The sequence below is a fragment of the Nicotiana sylvestris genome, chromosome 3 (genome assembly GCF_000393655.2).
Source record: "Nicotiana sylvestris chromosome 3, ASM39365v2, whole genome shotgun sequence".
Lineage (NCBI taxonomy): Eukaryota > Viridiplantae > Streptophyta > Magnoliopsida > Solanales > Solanaceae > Nicotiana > Nicotiana sylvestris.
The window spans coordinates 10,266,540-10,288,743 of NC_091059.1; the positions used below are offsets into that span (position 1 = coordinate 10,266,540).

At 33.6% G+C, this 22,204-nt stretch overlaps 1 protein-coding gene and 1 long non-coding RNA gene across 2 annotated transcripts; both read right to left on the reverse strand.

Moving 5' to 3' along the window:
- Window positions 1-205: 205 nt before the first annotated feature.
- On the reverse strand, window positions 206-10,395 carry LOC104220903 (uncharacterized). Its single transcript, XR_709608.2, has 5 exons — window positions 9,736-10,395; window positions 7,252-7,281; window positions 6,823-6,915; window positions 2,002-4,696; window positions 206-672 (listed from the first exon to the last, which is right to left on the reverse strand). It is a non-coding gene; the product is annotated as an uncharacterized lncRNA (long non-coding RNA).
- Window positions 10,396-13,812: 3,417 nt separating this feature from the next.
- LOC104220902 (agamous-like MADS-box protein AGL12) lies at window positions 13,813-21,974 on the reverse strand. Its single transcript, XM_009771869.2, has 7 exons — window positions 21,636-21,974; window positions 20,644-20,728; window positions 19,223-19,284; window positions 16,487-16,586; window positions 16,348-16,389; window positions 14,473-14,514; window positions 13,813-14,375 (listed from the first exon to the last, which is right to left on the reverse strand). The coding sequence occupies exons 1-7, from the start codon at window positions 21,815-21,817 to the stop codon at window positions 14,283-14,285; spliced, it is 606 nt and encodes a 201-aa protein (XP_009770171.1). The 5' UTR covers window positions 21,818-21,974; the 3' UTR covers window positions 13,813-14,282.
- Window positions 21,975-22,204: the final 230 nt, after the last annotated feature.

Here is a 22,204-nt window from a genome sequence, read left to right on the forward strand (position 1 = left end):
ATAAATATAATATATCGAAGGTGTGACCTAATTGTCTATGGAGTACAAGCAAAGGCAAATAATAACTAAGGTTCGAACACCACCTATTTTAGTTGGTGGATCATGGATGCCGTGAAATAGTTTAGTTGACCGAACACCACCTATTTTATAAAAAAAAAAAGGGGGGGTGGGGGGGGGGGGGTAAGAAGAATGAAACAAGAGATGCTAAAGAAAGAAAACACATCGATTATCTGCAACCAAGGTTGTAAGAGAGGCACCCCAGGACAACCATCTTTCTGTTGATAACCAGTAACTCAACAGAAAGTATCATGAAGCCTTTTCTTTTTCGTTAACAAAGTCTACTCTTGACAGTATCAAACACTTCCACTTTGATCTTCTACAATAACATAAATTTCATATAATTCCCCTGAAAAAAGGGCATGCAAGTTCTAACTAATGAAAGTTATGAAATCAACTACAAGAGATGTTTCTTGAACAAGACTGAAGATCACTAAAGGTTTTTCATCAACTCCTGACCCACAAGATATCTGTTAACAAGTATCTAACAAATTTCATATTTCACTCCGGCAGAAAAGACACCAAAAATCACACTGTGCTTTCAAGTTCCTCAATTACCAAGCCCGTAACAAGTAGAGGATCCTATTCTTCATCTTCAGAGAGATCATTATCTTCCTGTTTCGAGAAGACAAAGCAATATAATATCAAAATCAACAAAGCAACCAGGGAAAATAACTACAAAAAGAAATCAGAAACTGTGATCCATGTGTGCAGGCAAAGACTTCTAACATCGACGAATGCATTTCTTCAAACCATATAAAGACAGCAAGTATATGATTTGGCGACCAGCAAGACTTATAGTAATGAAATTCACTCTAAAAATTAAGAACTACAGGTCTTAGGGGAGTATTTGAAAGCTAATGAAGGAGTTTGTTTGATTGTACTCAAGCTCCAGCTTCAACAGCAATTCAGACATTTCCAAAACTCATTCTGAGTAAAAATTTATAATGACAACAATACCAAGGACTCGTGATACTGCAAATCCAAATACAATCAAATCCATTCTACCTCCGCCAAATGAGTCCCTTACTTTTTTAACTTGGTACATGTTGCTGTAAGTCCAACATCAAACTGTAGCAATTCCCTATTGGTGGAACCTTATTACTAACCGTAGCAGTGACACGGAAAAACAGTCTAACTAGCCCAGAATAAGACAATACTGTCATTCTCTATGGATAATATGCTAATCCGTCATCACACCCCTTTCCCATAGAAAATGAAGAAACAAGCAAAGATGCTTATACATGGTCCACCGGATATGCCACCGTTGATAATTAAGCCTCATACACTAGGTAACGTGTATGTAGACATGCAATGCATCCATTTCTTTAGTACTATTAGAATAGGTACTAGGGAGGAAAGTGTAACATCCAGTAATAGATGAGGCAGGAAGAGTTTTTCAAAATGAACAATGCTAACTTTAGGGGGAAAAAAACATACTTCCCGTGTGTGTATATATCAAAGAAGAGTTTTTTTAAGTAAAGAAACAAAAATGATAGAATTTATAGGAGTTGCAGATAAGAAAAAAATTCATCAAAGACTAGGCCCATCATGTAGCCTAACTGACAAGATTATGCCAATATCTATGTCATGCAGCTGACTCAAGGACTGAAGTAGATGTTAGTTCTATCAAGACAACGATACAGGTTTTGATAAAGCTAAAATAAGTGCATGATGATAATGACAAAAGGCATATCTTCTTCCAAATTTCAAAACACACATGCTTTCTGGTTCTAACAAGTTAATAACACCCTCAAATTTTACCAAGGAACACCAATATCAAACAAAACTACAAAGCAAACTAAATCAATATAATTTTGATTAGAAATTAAAAAAACAAACCTTGCTTTAAGAGGTTCAGAAAAATTAATCTGGATAAAGATTTAATTGTTTATATATATTTAATAGCTAATTAACTGAAGAAAAAAATATATGAAAACTTACCAATATCAACGTATCGGCTATTTTTTATGAATGCTCAACTTTTTGAATTTTTCGCCCAACCGTTTGTCGTTGACACATACATCTAATGTAAAGATTGAAGACTTCAGAAGCGCCACGTAAAGACCCATGAAAGCTAAGGGAAGGCATCTATACCACCTTGAATTGAGTTAATATACATGGGTATTGTTTATACAAGTGATACTTGAAATGCTGACTGAATATCAGAATTCCATAAGGGCATTCATACTGCTCACAAAACTTCTTTTTGTTTGGGTCTTGCTGATCCAGTATCTTAACAAAAAAAGGAATCCAAACAAACTTTATCTCTCCAACACTAATCATCAAAGTACTTGTCATCACCAATGTTACTTAAATCGAGTTGTTGGAACTTATATAAGTCAAATAAGCACTCAGAAAGCAATCCCACCATTGTAAGGCTTCCACATACTTGGAAAGGAGTCGGACTTTATCCATAGAAAAAGAACTGTCAACCCTTTGATATTCGCCAAAATGTAACATGTCGTAGAATACTTACGGTTCTAAGCATGGAGATGGCGGTGAACATATCTCAGCAACGAGGTTGGTCAATTCCAGATTTCGGAGGTCCGAAAGTATACCCTCAGCACTATCACAAAGTCTCAAATAAAATTATAAGTACAAAAACCTAAAAACAAAAAAGTATCATTCAAATCAAAAGAGTTCTTAGGAGGGATTAACACAAATGTCGAAGAAGCCAAGTTGCACGTGGCCATAGTTGCCAATGAATACACCATTACCCTGAATGCATTGATGGCAGTGAATATGATGGAGCCCAATTGCGACTTGCCTAAAAATATTTTAGAAAATAATCAAATAAAGAGACAAATGATCTTGAAATAAATAAGTTATTTCGATATGAATACTTACTCCAATAATTTCCTCAGATGAATCCCAAGTTGTTGAGCCTCCCACTTGTATTTTTGCTCGTTATTTAACTAGTTTTTTAGGGATGTGACTCTTTCAACAACCACTATGACTTTACTGCCACCCGCAATGACTTTACTATCACCCACAACTTCTATCAAAGAGTGTAAGCGTGGTCTCAGGATGAACTGACAACGCATTTGTTTCAATTGATTCAAATAATTCTGAGCAGTTTACATACTAGGATACAATTGCGCACTCGCTTCCTCCTCAGAATCTTTATTTCTTCTTAACATGCAGTTGTAAATCATGTGTTTGGAAAATCGACTAAGTCTAGGCATAGGAGTATCCACCATAGAAATCATAACTGCAATATTTTTCTCTATTGCCCACCATGGCGTGTAGCAAAATAATTTAAGTTATTCCACCATGGAGAAAGTGAAAAAATATTCCAGTTAGGATTTCTCCAAGACTTAGTCGGTTTTCAAAACACATGACTTAACAACTGCATATTAAGAAGAAACAAAGATTCTGAGGAGGAAGCGAGTGCGCAATTGTATCCTAGTGTGGAAGCTACCCAGAATTATTTGAATCAATTAAAACAAATGCGTTGTCCATTCATCCTGAGACCACACTTACACTCTTTGATAGAAGTTGTGGGTGACAGTAAAGTCATTGCGGGTGACCGTAAAGTCATAGTGGTTGTTGAAAGAGTCGCATCCCTAAAAACCTAGTTAAATAACAAGCAAAAATACAAGTGGAGGCTCAACAACTTGGGATTGATCTGAGAAAATTATTGGAGTAAGTATTCTTATCGAATTACCTTATTTATTTCAAGATTATTTGTCACATTATTTGATTATTTTCTAAAATATTTTCAGGCAAGTCACAATTCGACTCCATCGTATTCACAGACATCAATGCATTTACGGTAATGTTGAAAATGGTGTGTTCATTGGCAACGATGACCATGTGCGGCTTGGCTTCTTCGATACTTGTGTTAATCCTCCTAAATGTAACATCTCTTTTGATATGAATTGAATGGTACTTTTTTGTTTTTAGGTTTTTGTACTTATAATTTTATTTGAGACCTTATAAATAGTGCTAAGGATATACTTTCGGACCTCAAAAGTCTGGAAACATTGACCAACCTAGTTGCTGAGATATGTTCACCGCCATCTCCATGCTTGGGTTCGCAGTTCTTTTTCTATGAATAAAGTCCGACTCCTTTCCAAGTTTGTCTACAATTTCCATGTTATGCGTAAGTCTTCAATGGTGGGATTGCTTTCTGAGTGCTTATTTGACTTATATAAGAGCCAGCAACTCGATTTATAACATTGGTGACGGCAAGTACTTTGATGATTGGTGTTGGAGAGATAATGTTTGTTTGGATTCCTTTTTTGTTAAGATACGGGATTAGCAAGACCCAAACAAAAAGAAATTTCGTGAACAGCATGAATGCCCTTATGGAATTTGATATTCAATCAGCATTGTAAGCATCACTTGTATAAACAATACCCATGTACAGTTAACTCAATTGAAGGTGTTATAGATGCCTTCCCTGAGCTTCCATTGGGTCTTTACGTGGCGCTTCTGAAGTCTTCAACCTTTACACTAGATGTATTGGTTTGAACTTACCTGTTGAGATGTAGGGGTTGATAGTTCACTAATATCTGCTTGAGAATTATTCAGTAGGTGTTGGTAGCCTCCTCCGCCTTTATTAGATATGCCCCCACGACCTCCCCAACTACATTTAGTGCCTCTTCCTCTTAGCATACTTCCTGATCAAAATCTAACAAGAAGAGTATAATAACACATCAACCAACCAGAAGAAGTAAAATATGAACAAATTTAGCCAGTCAATTATTTTGAGCATAATATAAACTTTAATTGATGACTAATTTTAATTTCATGACTGCTAGGCAATATCAAGAAACTCCATCCAACTACGTCCAACTTAGTCACTCTTATAGCAGATGGAATAACTGGATACATACATTTAGAATGGTGCTAAATGGCCAAATTTACTTTGACTCCTAATATCATTTAGGATCAAACTTTATAAATAACAAAATATTTTACTTTCATCTACCAAGCCTCAATGTATGCCATTAAGTCATAAGCATTTATACATTTATGCTACAAAAACTTTATGTCAAACTTAAGTAGAAAACTTAGACTAACATTTTGAACTCCACAATTGGGAAGTAACACTATAATACTTCAAATGCAAAACAAAAATATACAAAGCACAGAAGAAAGTAATTTGACAACAAAAGGACATAATAATAGTTTTACTATGGAATGAAGCAAGATGTGGTGGACCTGAAAATTGTACTATACATACACACCAACAAGTTATGAAGACATATAAGCATATAAGAAAAGGCAAACCAAATAGGTCCAGAAATTTCCATCTCATGAAAATACCTTCTTAATGCTTCACTTCCTTTTCAAACACTCGTTATTGCTTTCTGTCCATCCATATTTGATACTAAATTTATGCTTCCTACAAATTCTTTCAAATTCTTACTATTTATCCAACAAATTTCACTTCATTCCATCAAACAGGTAATATGCAATGGTCAATCCCAAAAGTAATTTTGCAAATATGCAATGCTGTTTAGGATCTGAACACAAGTAAGTTTAAACTTAAGACTAGTACTGTGAAACAAACCCGAATGAACTTTGTGTTTGAACTTTGATATTATTGAGATTTTCTTTCTCCTCATTGTATTTCACTGAAGCAAGTATTGGCACATAGAGCAGGGGCGGATGTAGAGCATCATGGAATACGGGTTTCCGGGAACCTAGTAACTCTTGCGTAAACTCTGTATTTATATTTAAAAAATCACTAAATATTTGTAAATATCTAACTGTGAACCCAGTTATTATTGCATATTAATTTGAAATTACGGTAGGAACCCATAAGCCTCAAATCCTGGATCCGCCTCTGACATAGAGCACATTTCAGAAGAAAAAAAATGAGACGTCCCTGCAAATTTTAGGCTAGAGGGAAATTCGACGCATGAGGTGGTAGCTGTGGAGATCACGGCGGAGGTGGGCAAAAAGGAAAACCTAAGTCTAGATTCTTTTACAAAAACATATTTTATTTCTAAATCCTCTTAAAGATAGTCTAGATGACTTCTCCACAAATTTAATTAGGATGGTGAGATAGAATAAGAAATAATGACAGGACAAAACAATCATTTTAATTATACATAGAAAAATTATTTTAAATATGTGGGTTGTGGCCCCGCCAATTTTGATAGATTTTCATATTTAAACATTCCTAATTAATAAATTGCCATAATAATAATAATTTGCTTGAGATTAACTTTGATTCGCCATAGCTAAATAACCAAATTTAACACAAAAGATTAGCAACATATTGGAATGACCCGCTAAAGTTTAGCTGTAGATTTGGCAAGGAAACATCCTTAGTGGCTTTTTTGCTAGGGATTAGCAATGGAATATATTCCTAGCTAAAAGATAAAGTTTCGGGAAAAATAATTAGCGCCAAAATAGATTTCCCTCTAAAATTTAGCTATAGATTAGCTAGGAGATGTTCCTTGCTAACACATTGCTAGGGATTTGCTACGGAATGTGTCCCTATCTAACCTATGATCTTTTGGAAAACTAAATTTAGCGCCAAATTAGGATTCCCCGTAAAAATTAGCTATAAATTTGGCTTGGGAAAATCTCTAGCTATGTTTTAGCAAGGAATGGTCCCTAGCTAATTACTATCTATATTATGACTAGATTTTTAATCGAAAATATTTGCAAGGAAAAATGACTTTTCTAGTTAAATCCAATTGTTAGACTAGGGATATGCTAGAGGGCTGTGAAACACAATTGTTAGACAATGAACTAAAATGAAATACAAGTTAAAATATCATGAATGAAACATATCCAGACCTTGATTTTTTTTTTCTTTTGAGGCTCTTCTTCATCACTTTCTTCAGAAGTATCATCCTTACTCTCATCATCACCGTCTGCAAATGAAGGAACCTGCAAAGGATGGGGAAAGCAATGAACTACAGAATGTAAACCGAGGCTAACAAATTACTAACATCAAGTCAAAAAATGGAGATAGATTTTCGTGTTGGTTAAAATGATTGATATATCATAAGTAAAGGGATGTAATGTCATTTTACCTATAAAAATTAAGCTTTTTTAAGAAAACATTGATTACCGCATATGTTCATTTCTGAATTGCACGAACGAAAGGGAAAGGTTCATTTTATTGCCAAGTAGAACATTATGAAATACAATTAAAAAGAAGATGGAGACTTATCAAAGTAAATAAAAAAACAAAAGTAGAAGATGAAGATTTTGCCAGCCTACCTTCTGTTTACATACAGCAACAGCATTTCCCTAAAGAAAGAAAATTATCAGACAACATACAAATGCAAGCAAAATATGATAAGATAATGCAAGTAAAATACTCACTTGAGTAAATAAAGGATTTCATGCGATAGCAAGAAGACAAAAATAACACAAATCAAACATCAAGCGTGGTCAAACCTTGTCCGAATCAAATCATCTTCATCAGAGTGGGTTTCTTCAGAGCTGTCACTATTCTTTTTCACTACTTAAGGAGTAGTGGTATACACATGAATTTTTATAAGCGGTTGTCATAACCCTAAAACCGACCCGGCCGTGATGGCGCCTCTCATGAAATTAGGCCAGCCGACACTAATCAATAAAAGTCATTTTTAAGTCTTTAATTAATCAAATATTTCATAATGAAAGTCTAAATGAACAGTGCGGAATAAATACACAAGCACGACATCGGGCTGTCACAAGTCACGAGCATCTACTAAGTGTTAACACGGGTTAAACTAGAGTATAATATATTGGTAATTTTGAAAGTTTAATTAATTAAAGAGAGTCGCCACCTAATTAGTTTTAAGGTGAATTAGGACACCACCAATTTTAGCTAAGTAATGCTTAAAGTTAACTATGTTTTATGGTCTGCTTAACCTTAGAGATTCCAGGTAGGGGTTCTAATTAATCCTATAGGGAAGATTATGAAGGCACCCTATATGATCTGCTAACTACGGTTAACCGGTCAAACTTAAGTTAATTAAAGCTAAGTATTATAATGTAAAAAATATATTAGTTTCTAAAAATATAAGTGACTAAATGTTTTATAAAATAAGTATTGTACGTACGCTAAGTTTGGAGTCAAACAGTAGTGCACTTGAACTCTTAATTAAGATTTGAGAAAATGATTTTTAACAAAAGTGGACTAACGCCCGAAGCAAAGGTCAAAGTTAGACTAGAAGAAAAATGATAAAGTTCTATTGATTTACAAAATCGTCTTTTGATGTTAATAACAGGAACTTTCAACTCGCTTCAAACAAAAGGGAAATAATAGGTCAAATTTCAAAGTGTGTCCAGAAAAGCTTGTTACTGCTTCAAAGTTAATACTTGTCTATTATTCTAACCTTGTAAAATGGCAACTAGATGAGTTAAAAGGGAAGAGTAGGAAAAAGAGTTGTTAGGCCACTGATTTTAAAGTCCTTATCTAGGTGTTATATTCTGTGTAAAAATGAGTACCTATATAATTATCCAGAAGTAAACAACCCGCTGAATTGGTATAGGATCAGATAACAATTAAATTGTCGCCAAACACAAAGAAGCAACAAAGTGAGAAATGTAGAAATCAAAAGGTCAAATGACTGGCTTCAGAGCCAGCATCCCATGCGGGATAATTTTGTTGTTTTGTCGCTACATGAGGCAGTGAGAACATAAAAAGTGTGCTGACTCGCGTGTCATGCAAAACAAAAGAAAAAGAGTGAGGAATTAGAGGGTATTTTAATATTTATAATAGCAAGAAGAAAGCAAAAGCGCAACTGATTCATGGCCATATAAACCAAAGCTTCCTTTAAACCAATGCCTAATTCATCAAAGGACAAGAAATGTTCACCAAAGCACGTGTGTTCCTAGAAGTACTTAAATAGTCAAGTATGACATATAAACAAAAATAAACTACATATTATTCAACTCTTAATCTACTGGATGTTAACAACTTTCTATCACACAATGATTAGGCACATTAACAATTATTTTACTTGAAACCTAAACACATTCTTACTCAATGCATTATATACTAATTGATATCTTTCACTTGAACAGAACTCTAAAACTTACTAAGAACGAAGAAATAAGCAAAGATTGACATTTTTGGCTATCACGTAGAAGACAGGTTTGACTCCATACAAGTTCATGTGATTAGATTAATCAGGGAAGAATCACAAATATTGGTCTTAAACTTAACTACTGATTTATACAAGTGTAAAATAAAAGGGTGTTGTTTCAAGTTGAATAGGAGCTGTGTAAGCCTATAGACATGACTTCTATGTATGAATGAGTCTTCAACACGGTTCGCTAGATACAAATAAAAGAAAACTAGAATCGCATTCCCACATAACCGAAACAATGAGCCAAACTAAACAGTAGAGCATTTTTTATTTAAACTATACTACATAAAGAATTTCACTATTCAGCACCCAAGCTTAGAGGAGAACTACAATATTTTCTATGTGATTTATTAACAAAAAATAGAACATATTAGTCTTAAGGCATGGCTTATACTCAAATATCATCAATAGCTCCTTCACTATCCAAAACAGTAACTAATACCACAGTTTCACCATGAGAATTCAATGAGAAAAATCTGAACATACAAGTCCTAGAACATGATTCTATCCTTATCAAATTGTCACTAACACACTTCAACAGGACAAAATAAAGAAAGCCTAACACATGATTTTCTAAGTGTATTTAAACGAAGAAAATAAATCGAGATGAGTCAGATTTTACCTGTCGTTGGGCAGTGAGACTGGGGACGTCGACCTCGAATCTACTCTTTTGTCACGAACAGATTCGAACTAGAATCGGGCGAACTCAAAACTCTCTGCTTTGCTTAAAGTCAACAGAGACAGAGATGTTTTGAAAGAGAATAACAATGGCTAATTAGCTGTGTTTGATTCTAGGCCGTGTTTGAGAGAGTTCTCGGATAAGAAAGTTTTGATTAGGGAATGAAACGTTTCTGTTGTTTAAGTTAAGCAAATGAGACTAAGGCTTTTCATAGTTAGTAAAGTTCAAGGGGTAGAGTGGCGGCTGAACCTTGAACCTAAATATTCTCCAACACCACTATTTATAAGCGGAACCTAGGGTTCTTATGATTTTGGGCGGGATTTTTAGAGTAGAGTTTGAATCTTAAGTCAAAATGGCCGTTCGAATTCGAACGTTGAGGCCATAGCAGAAACAGACAGAGGGGATCTGCTTATGATTTGGTCAAAGATCAAAAGTACTTGCTACTCCTTGAAAGCATTTCCGGAAATGGTGAGACCTTACCTGTTGTTATGAGGTTTGTGGTGTTTTGGAGCAAAAAAGAGGAAACAGGAATGGAGTCTCGTGAATTTGGACAGAGAACCAAGAGAGAGAGGGGTGGGGCAGCTAGGTTTTGGTACGAAAAAATAGTTGTATGCAACTATGCATTACTAATTGGTACCTTTTTTCAAGTTGTATTAATTATAAACCATACTTGACATTATCCTATGCATAAGTAATGCATAAAAAATCATGACATTAGTAATATTAAGGTTTTAATTCATGCATTAGCATGGTTAAAGATAAAATTGTCCTTAAAGTCTCTTAAAGCTAGAGAATATGGAGGGCATTTTGTAAACAATTATTTTTTTAAAAAAAATTATGCAATACATTATTTGCTATAGCAACGGTTATACAACCGTTGCCAAAACAAGCGTTGCCATAGACCTAATTTCTGGTAGTACATTGTGTGGGTATGATCATGTAGGCTAACCAACCTAGTACCCCTCTTTCCCAACTTCCGCTGTTTAAATGAATTTACTTTTCTTAACATATGTGCAAATTGTTCAAACATTTTCCCTTGTTTTCATTACTTGAATCATACATGTACTTAGAATGTCAAAACATGCCTTTATTTGCGAGTATGTATTAAAACTATTTATTTATTAAAATGACTAATTCACATAGTTTAAGTTCGGTCGGGACCCACCGTTGTGGACCACGAGGGGTGCCTAACACCTTCCCCTCAAGGTTATTTCGAGCCCTTACCCTAATCTCTGGTAATGCAAACTAGTCCATGAGTTAATTACTCTAGGTGCACTAACGCACCATAATTCGCTAGGTGGCAACTCTTCAAATACCCAATTCCCAAAAGGAAACGAGTTATTTCCCCCATGAACGTCGAAACCCGGACTTCCCCGCGAGGGAAAAAGGGAGCGCGACAATAGGTACACACATTTATTTAATTTTCCTCTGGGATTAATTCCCTCTTACAAGGTTAGAAAAGAGACTTACCTCGTCTCAAAGCCTACTTCCCAGTTCAAAAATGTACTTAAACCTTCAAATTTGATGTCAAACGACTCGAATCTAGTCTAATATTATATAAATTAATCAATTTATGCTTAAAAGTTCATAACCACATTATTAAAGTAATTACCCAACCCTAAATGCGAGATTCCTAAAGTTTACCCCCCCAGGCCCACGTGCCCGAATTTCAAAAAAATTCGAAGGAAGTTGTTACCCATAACCTTAGGAACATAAATATATGACTTTCACTAAGTTCCATAATCATTTTCATGGTTAAATCTCATTTTTATCAAAAACTTAGGTTTTCCATCTAACCTATAAATTCCACAATTTTACATATTATAATCTACCTATAAACTATGTATCAAACTCACATTAGGTAGAAATTACTTACTTTTGAAAGCTAGGTCGAAATCCCCTCCTTAAAAGCTCTCAAATCGCCCAAAAGTGAAAGAAAATGTGTAAAAATGACTTAAGTCCTGTATTAAATGAATCTCACTGCCTCCAGCGATTTGGCACCTGCGGTGCCCTGGCTGCATCTGCAATCCTGCACCTGCGAAAAAGCCATCCCAGGTGACCATTTTCCCTTACTAGCCAAGCTCCACATCTGTGGGCTCAAAAGACCACATCTGCGCACCAGCCCGCACCTGCGACCACTGATCTCGCACCTGCGGTCAAACAGGTGCGCCAAAACTTTCGCACCTGCGGTGCCTGGACTGCCCTCACTCTTTCGCTTCTACGACTCGTGGCTCACACCTGTGAGCCCGCACCTGGGGCTGGCCAAGCGCAGTTGTGATTATGACAGCAGCTGTAGTTTCAGCTCTTGCTCCAAATTTTTAACTTGGTCCGATCCTCGTCCGATTGACACTCGGGGATCCGCTCGAACATACCAACAAGTTTGTAATCATAAAACGGGCTCGCTCAAACTCTATGAACGCCCGAAACAACATTAAAACTAAGAATCATACCCCAAAACCAATTGAATCAAACTTATGAACTTCAAGTTTTTTAATTTACTTCCAATGCGTCGAAACATACTTAAACTACTCGGAATGACAATTTTGCGTGCGAGTCTTAAATGACATTACAGAACTATTTCCGGCCTCGAAATTCCGTTTGGACCTCGATATCATCAAAACCTGCTTCAAACCAAATTTAAAGAACTTCTAAAATCTTCAAAGAACTAACTTTCACTATTAAGCGTCAAAACGCTCCCGAATTATCTAATACCTGATCCGAACATACGTCTAAGTCCGAAATCATCATATGAACCTATTGGAACTGTCAGATTCTAATTCCGAAGTCGTTTACTTAAAATATTGACCGAAGTCAAACTTGTTCTTTTAAGCTAACTTAAGGAACCAAGTGTTCCGATTTCAACCCGAACTCTTCCAAATCATGAACTAACCATCCCCGCAAGTCATAAATCAGTAAAAACATGTATGGAAAATCTTATTTAGGAAAACGAAGTTCTAAAAAGTAAAACGACCGATCGGGTCGTTACAAATGGTCTACTTCATACTCTCTCAATAGGTGCACATCTTTTTTAAATAAGATAAATTGGTTTCGAGTTCCCAATCATCACCATGATTAAATTACAATTCTACTTTATCAACCCTTCTTATGACATATCTACATGCAACAACAATAAAATTACAAAAAACAGGACCACGTCAGTCAGGTATAAAGTGAAAAAAATATCTAAGCAATAAAGAAAAATAAAGGGCCACAGTTATGTCGCCTAACACCCACCCAACAATACATTAAAAATCGAAAAAACTCTAACTTTTTCATGTCGGACAAAGAGGAATGGGCCCATCCCAAACAAAAATTAAAAACAAATGCATAAAGGAGCAAATAATAATATCATATGACCTATTAAACACAAAGAAAGAGACAATATTTATCGATTCCCAAAATATTCCCAAACCCGAAAAGCTTAGCCAAAATAATAAATACTTACTTTCAGTGATTCTTCAGTCAAGTAAGACTAGAGAGATTCTTCAATTTTAGTCCACGAAATCGAAGCAGGTAGCAATTCTAATTAAATCCTAAAACGCCATTACTAAGAGCTCTAAGTTGATGGAGAGGCCAAGATAAAATGAAATGGGGTTAAAAGGAATGAGTAGGTAGAAATAGTATTTTTACTATGGGTGGTCCGAAAAAATGGAGCGTGTGGATATTTGGGGTGGGTTATATGCTTCCTGGATCAAATAGCCATGTGTCCCAATCAAATCGTGACAACACATTAAAAGTTGGGACCACATATGGTTCCGTTAGTCGTGGGGGTATTTTCAAACCTCTAGATAACGTTAGATGAATTTTCAGACAAATAGGTGGACAGAGCGCGATAACAAACCATTTAGAATACTATAGGGGTATTTTCAGCCCTTTTTCGTTACTAAAAATAGATACATATAACTAACACTTATAACTAACACTGGACTAATATATTTCTCTTATGTACAAAATATTTGTAAGAAGGAATTTAAATATATATGATGCAATTGCGCCAAAATAAGATTCTCAAGCACTGAGTTTCAAAACACAAATAAGGATCATATTATTGATATAGCCGATCAGTAACAAGCCAAAGATCTAGGAACTAATCACTCATTAGCAAATACTCATCCATTTTATAAAGCACTTAGAATCTTTAGATGACATAATTATAAGTAGCACTACACTTCATACACACTATGAAGAGACACTCACACTAGATCATATGACCTAAATTAAACATATAATAAACATACTTATATGTTCATATCAAGTTCACACTCCAAACTGAAACTACAATAACAACCCAGTGTGGTCCCACAAGTGGGATCTGGGGAGGGTAGGATGTACGCAGCCTTACCCCTACCCTGAAAAGGCAGAGAGACTGTTTCCGATAGACCCTCGGCTAAAGAAGGCGAAACTGAAACTAATCAGTCAATTATTACATGTCCTTAATTACCCTACTAAATGCTTCACCATAAGCATATCTTATGCAGTGAAAGCATATGTTAGAACTGGAATATCTCATTTTGTACAGTTAGTGGGCATTGAAAGTCAGTCAAAGTCGATGTCATGTTAGTGACAGGGTATTGTTCTTCTATCTGCAAAATAGACAATGAAAAAAAAAAAAAGATTTAAGATTGACTACTTTCATTTAAAAAAAAAAAAAAATCAAAATTAATCTTTGTTGTGTCTTACCTTATCCTGTAAATATTTGTTTGCAGCTTGTAGTATCCCTTCCTAATATAAAGGTAAAAACATGTTTAGTAAAGAATGCATTAAAATAGCTACCATAATATTGTTTAGCAACTTTATAGCACACTTGAAGATATTGATATTTGTCAATAAAAGCCTATAATTCATATCATTTTTTAAGTAGAACAAACTCCACTATTACAAAAGTAGCATAATAATTCAAGCTATTAAGCATATCACTCACACTTTTATATATGCTATTTATTGTAATTTTAGTGATTTTTACATATAAATTTATGTCATGCATCAAAAGTACTGGGTTCAGCTGAACCCGATAACTATATGCTGCATCCGATTCTATGAAGAAGTCTTCGACTTGCAGCTAATATCACAATTTACAAAATATATATAAGTGACATTTGCATTTATAATATTAATATTTAAAGATCAGTTGGCCAAACTTCTAAAATCTGTTTATTTTGAATGTTTTTCGTTAAATTAGATTTTTAGAGAAGTAAGTTGGAAGTAGCAGCTTGCATTTCAACAATCCGTTTAAGACGCACTTTTCTCAGTATTACAAAAATAGCTTTCGTTTTGTTAATATTACTAAAAGGCGCTTTTGAGTGTCAAACTATGAAAAGGTCATATATTAATTCACCGTACAATTAGTATTATTTAATTAAGTCAATCATTTTAGATATTTATTATGATTATTTTAATAATTTTTCAGTTTTATTTAATAAAAGGTGGAAAAAATTAAGAATTTTAACAAATATAAATACAGTTGACTCAAAGTAATAGGATTGAACATCTTACATAATTATTTGATTTTTATGTTGATTTAAACATATTGAAGTACATAATTAATTAATCATCAATTTATAGAGAGATAGTTTGGTAAAGATGTACCTCTTGCATAATTAATTGTGTCCCCTTTGAGGGATATACAGGTTAAAATAAGAAAGATAATTTTGTAAATTTAAAATATTTGATAAGATTTGTCTTTAAAAAAATAATTCTGAGGAAGCTATAAATTTATGTTTCTTTCATACAATGAAAAAGAAAGCTTCTTCTGCTACTCAAAATCACTTATTTCTCCCCAGAAACTTGGCCCAAACAGTTTTTAACTCTCCAGAATATATACTATTTCTTTCTTTTTTTAGAAACAAAAAAACATTTTTTATTTCTAAAAAATTTCATTTCAGCAAAAATAACCAAATAACAGAATATTGCCCGAGGAAAAAGGGATTCACAAGTGCTTCGGTGGTCAGGGGATTTACACAAGTAACCAGTCATATTTATTATTACTTTTCTAGCCATATACATAGATTATACAATAGTTATACACGATTATACTCATATTAAATATAAATTATACATATATTATTCCTCCTCCGGCTATTTTTTGTTGAAGAGGTTGAGTGGACAACTAATTGGGTTAATTCTTAACCCTTTTAATTAATGAGTCCATATCATGTTATTCTGATCTATTTGGGCCCAAAAAGTTCTAACAACTTGAACTAATTAGAAGAAATTTTTGACTATTTTGGTCAGTCTCTTCAAAATGTTAACTAAATACAAAAACAACAAAAATTGAATTGAGCAATACTATGTGTATTTAGTTCAAGTATATTTTTCCATCATTTTTAAATATCCCTTTTACCGAAACCGGTTCAGATTCCATATATTTGCTTTAATTTTTGATTGACCAAATGAAATCGTTTTATGATATTTTACTGTAAATTAAAAGAAACTAAAAAAAGCCAATCATGTAAATAATAATTACATAAACATATAAGTAATTTCAAAAGCATTAAATTAAAATATATAATAACAGTAAACTTCTTTTCTAAGTATAAAAGCTGGAGATTGCCTAACCTTATTTTTCAGCAACTGGATCTCTTGAAACATCATATCCATCTGCAAGATATATTGTTTATATAAATAACTCTCATATCATATAAATAAAAATGCACTAAATAATATTGATAAACTATTAATTTCATGAAATTATTACCTTTGCTGAACGAATATGAAACATCCAAAGTTCAAGGTATTTTTCAAGTGAATGCAATTCATCCAGTGTCATTGTTCCAGCTCCTCCTCCATACATGTAGCTAAAGGAGAAGTTTTTGGATAATTAAACTTTATATCATTATTAAGAAAGAAGTTTAATAAATTAAAAAAAAGGGAAAGAACAAATTATAATTTGAATGGCATATAAAATAACTAAACTTACACTTCAACATAAAGTCAAATTACTAAAGCACATAAGGAAAGATTTAAATTACGCAAGTGATAGTGTAAAGATTGCTTATACTATCTATAAAATTCAACCTAATTATATATCAATATTAATTGGACCGGTATAACTCTTACTTTATTTAAAAGAATTTAAACGTCAAACTAAAAACCTTAAGGCAATAGATGGAGAGGTCCCCAGATATTATAAACTCTTGTACGATTGACGAAGGATAATTGTATTTCTTTAAGACCATCCAGCACGTGTAACATGTTCTTAGAATTTACACGTGAACTGTATTGTTTTTTAAGATGGAAGAGAGACATGCTCATCATACTAAAGAGTGGCTTGGATCTAAGAGAAGAGTGGGCTCAACAGTTTAATGGACTGAGTTGAGGAGAGAGATGAAGTAGTTGTGCTAATGTGCCTACTAAAGTTTGGCTCTGATACCATGAAAAAAAATTATGGGATAAAATAATAATCCCGGGATAAGGTTTGAGATTAACTTTATCTCATGTATGATTTTGTGTATTAGCTCAATCCGGGATAACATTTACATTAAAATGGTGAGATTAGTTATCCCATAAGGAAGGTTGGATAACTATTCTCATGGGATATCCTACCATTGTACCAAATGACCTCTAAGGCAATGAGTAGAGTGACTCAAGATATTATAAACCCTTTTTGACTGAAAGATAGTACACTTTTCAATGGCATTTGTCCTATTGTTTTCCACAATTAAAACATGAATGTGGCAGGAGGCACAATACATTTTGTTACATTCTTGAAACCCTGATATTAAAAAAAACAAAGAGCTAAGAGGAAAGGAAAAAAAACTTAATACTCAAAAATGACGGATTCATCAGAAGAAGCATTAATCATGGAAGAAAGAGAGGAGCTCATGGCTCAATTGTTCAATGGACTGAGTTGAGGAGAGAAACCCAGAGCAAACATGAAGAGATGCGGTGGTTGTGCCACTAAAGTTTGGCTCTGATACCGTGTGAAAGAATCTAAGTGTCTAATCCAAAATTGTAAGGGGCCGTTTGGAACATGAGATAAGAATAATAATCCCGGGATAAGACTTGAGATTAACTTTATCTCATATTTGATTTGGAGTATTAGCTAATCCCGAGATAACTTTTAAACTATGGTGGGATTAGTTATTCCATATAAAAGGTGGGATAACTAATCCCATGAAATATTACATCATTGTACCAAACGACCCCTAAGGCAATGGATGGAGTGACTCAAGATACTATAAAGCTCTTTAGAAACTCTACACAACTGACGAGGAACAATTATATTTCTCTAACATTTTGCATTAATGAAATCTAAACTTGATTTTATCTATTTTCTCTTTTTGTTTTCGGTCATGAGCTATCTTTATCCTTTCTAAAGGATATAAAAAAATGGTTAATACTTGTAGACACGTAATTCTTTACCATTTCTTTTATTTTTACGTTATTTTTAGGGTTAACATACTTCGTTTGGATCTCACTTTAGTACTTGAGTTGTTGAGTTTATTTTAGGAAATTTAATCTTTTGAGAAAATTAAACATAAAATAATTTAGCACTTATCTTTGTTTGTTCCATAATTCACTAAAATGAAGGGGTTGGGATCCAGCTCAGTACTATTTGATATAGTATTGTTCAATGGCTACCTAAAATTATGCCACATCATCAAAATAAGATTTATTAAATCTAATGGCTCCAATTTCTTTTAGAATAAAAACAATCCATTGTATATTTTTCTTTCTCAGTGTTTATGTGTTCAATCCATCTACAACTTGATGCAATCCACCGTAACATGATTTTATTTGGGTTGATATAAATGTTAAGAGTATTCTAACGCTCACCATTCCTCATTTCTTCAACTTATATTTTTATTTAACTTTTTTGTTAATAACTCAACACATTATTTAATTATATTTATATAATTTTCTAAAATTTTATACTCATAATTACGATGTACACGTGCAATACGAGTATCCAAAAACTAGTATATGATATATGAGATTAACAACCCGAGACTGAAAAATCCGAGTTTTATTGGTTTGGTTTGGTCTTTAGATTTAATAACCCGACACAATTGGTTTGGTTTGGTACTTGTAAAATCCGAACCAACCCGACCTATGTACACCCCTAATAGATGCTATGCTAAACAATAATATTTGAAATTTATTGGGTTAATTAATTCAAATATGCATCGAATAGGTTCATTAATAGGTTTTCATACGGAAAAGTTCTCTTTTCATAATCCGAGACCTTAGATCAAGGATAAATGATATGTGATATACTACTCAATCTCCGCAAACACCCATAAGGACTTCATGTAAAATTAAACCATGGATGCTAAACACATTTTAGAAGCTGCAAATTTCAATTAATTCATTGTATTTTATATGCTTTCATATTGGATCAAAGACAACCTTTTAGAAATTTATTGATATACTTCGTGCAATGTCATTTAAAAAGCAAATAGTAGTAAAATTGAGGAATTGAAAAATATACCTTAAGCCTCTCTGGAGTACTTCAATCTCATGCTTCAGCATGTTGATCTCCCCTTTTGGATCCTAAAGAATATAATATATATACATTTTATTCATTACTAACATATGGAGTAAGAGAAACTTCTGTCTCTTTATATATTTATTTCCAGATAATACAACTTCTTCGTAAGAAAATTTTGCATTTAGACGTCGTAGCCCTATTCATTATTTGAGTGCATATTCTGTTCATTTTTAGTTCTTTTTGCTAATTTTCATTCCCCAGTAATAAAAATGGCAAAAACCAAAAATTTCTTAATAAAGAGCACAAGCAAAAAGAAAAGAACAAATTAAAAAATAGACACACATATCCATACTTTCTTTATTACCCAGATTTTCTCACTTGGCATCAAAATTCACTAGAAGCATTAGAGCGTCGGACTCTCTACAAATTCTTGCTACATTTTACTATTTTCATATCAAACCCTAAAGAAAAGATTGAAAACAAATACTTAATTAGAAAATAAATATAAAGAAAATTTGAAAACCGACACCCTTTAAATTTTGTTCCGTATCAAAGATTTTCTTCTTATTCTCCAAATTTTTCTTTTGGGTTGGGTTTTGGGGGGGGGGGAGGGAGGGTACCTTTTAACAGTAGGTTGTTTTCTAGTCAAAAAAGCAAGAAATATAAAGGAAGGGCTCCTGACTTATTACAAAAAGGATATTCTTTTTTATCGATCCAATTCGTGACACTTAATCTGATAATGCAATTATTAAAAAGAAAGTCACAAAACATGAAGAATCCCGCATATGCGTAAATTAATTTTTGTTATCTATCCACTCGTCTGAATATATCTTATTACGCATGTCACTTTCCACGTGTCATGCATGCAATAATATATCACTAAAGCAGCATCTCATTCTAAAATTGACTAATTATAAGAAGAGTTTAAGTTGTATAAAATATTACTCCTATAATTTTTTTAATAATAAACATTACTTTGATAACTTGAAAAAGATAACTAACCATCTATAACAAATTAAATTAAATAAAATTCTATACTATTAATGAAAATAACTTACTAAATCCTTAGAATATTACACAGTTTGTTATTTTTTTGTCTTATCTGTCTTTTATTTTTTCAATATCAATTAGAGACGATCCCATGAAAAGTAAAGAGCATGGACAATATTGACCCCACAAGAGAGAAAATGTAAAGGATCACATTCCGTGGACGAGACTGCTCCTCCCTTAACTAGAGGTCTCGGTTCGAGCCTTGGATATGAAAAAATTCTTAGTAGAGAACACTTCCCTTCGAATGGGGCCCTACACGGCACAAATCCAAATATAATCGGGCTCCAATTCGAATAACTAACACCGGGGAGAAACAGAAAAAAGAGAAAACATAAAGGGATACATGACTGTTAATTATCCTTAAGAATTACCAGAGTTTGTTTATCTTTGGCTTCCTCAGCCACCTCAGCTCCCCTGGTTGACTTCAGGTACTTCTCAATCAGCCCTTGCATGGTCCTTTCACAAAAAAATAAACACATAAAAAAAAGAGAAAAAGACTTAAAACCTAAAAATAAAAGGAGTATTAATAGTTTAGGATAACAAAATAGTAATAACAAAAATACAAATAACGAAAGAATTTGAGCATGCATAGACTTGTCTTGAATTACAAAACTCTATAGTTGTCAATTTATAGCTAGCTCCACATGTATTTTGATTTTTAGAGAACTTATGCTAAAAACATTCAAATACATGTATATGTTATGTTGCACTATGCATAAAGAATCGAATTCAGAATTTAGTGACTAAAGACATTCAATTTAAGTGAATAATACTATTCCAACAAGAAAACGGTGGCTGCACACCCTTTGTTCTGCACTACGTAATAATACTCCTTAATACATTTTTGTACTTAAATAGAGAGAAACTATATTAGATATTATAAAATATATTATTATTTGGATTTATCGGTTTATCCTTAAGCCGATGGTCTATTTAAAACAATCTTTTTACCTTCATAAGGTAGGCAGAGGAGGACCTACGCTATACAAAGAGGAGTCACTAACACCAGTAAAGTTCAACAAAAATTCCATGTATACATGTATGTCTTTAGAAAATAGTGATATATTATTAGTGAACACCTTATATACAAGGCTGATTTTGGTTGAATCCAAAAGTACACCCAGAACCTTCAAATCCTGGAGTTAGCCTCTAAAGGTAGGGGTAATAATAAAATATATTATTATTGGGTTTATCCGTGAGCCGAAGATCTATTAGAAACAGTAAAGTTTGCGTTCACACTACTATTCAGAACTAATTATGTGAGATTACACTGAGTATGTTATTGGTATTGTATTATTATTTGAGTTTAATTTCTATATTCGGAAGACACAAAAATATTCAATACAATCAATGAGGAATGTACCCTTTAGTGGCGAGTTCATAGCGCTTGCCATGGGCGGAGAAAATGAAAAGACCAATTTCAGCATCGCACAACACGGACAGCTCCTTCGCCTTCTTAAGAAGCCCTGCTCGCCGTTTGCAGAAGGTCACCTGCCTATGAACCGGGTTCTCTATCCTCTTCATCTGAACCTTTCCACGAGCCATACTTTCTAAAAATAGTAACTTCCTTTTTCTTTTTGCTTTGTGAGTATTAACAGCTGCTTTGTTGCAGACAACCTCCCACTAGTTTGAACTAGCTTCGAGGTTGTTGCACTTCTCTCCTTGTTTGCTACTTAGCTTTGTTGCTTACCACAACCTTCACTCTTCTTCTCTCATGCTTTCTTCCCTTTTATACTCCTCATTTTGATTCTTCTCTTCCACTGTTTACCACACACTAGTAATATTAAACAAAAGAATACAACAACAACAATCCATTAAAAATGGTAGTGTGTAAGCAGATCTTACCTTACTCGAGGAAGTAGAAAAACTGTTTCTAAAAATACTCGGCACAAAAAAACTAAAAAGGACAGTATATCAATACCATCAATAAAA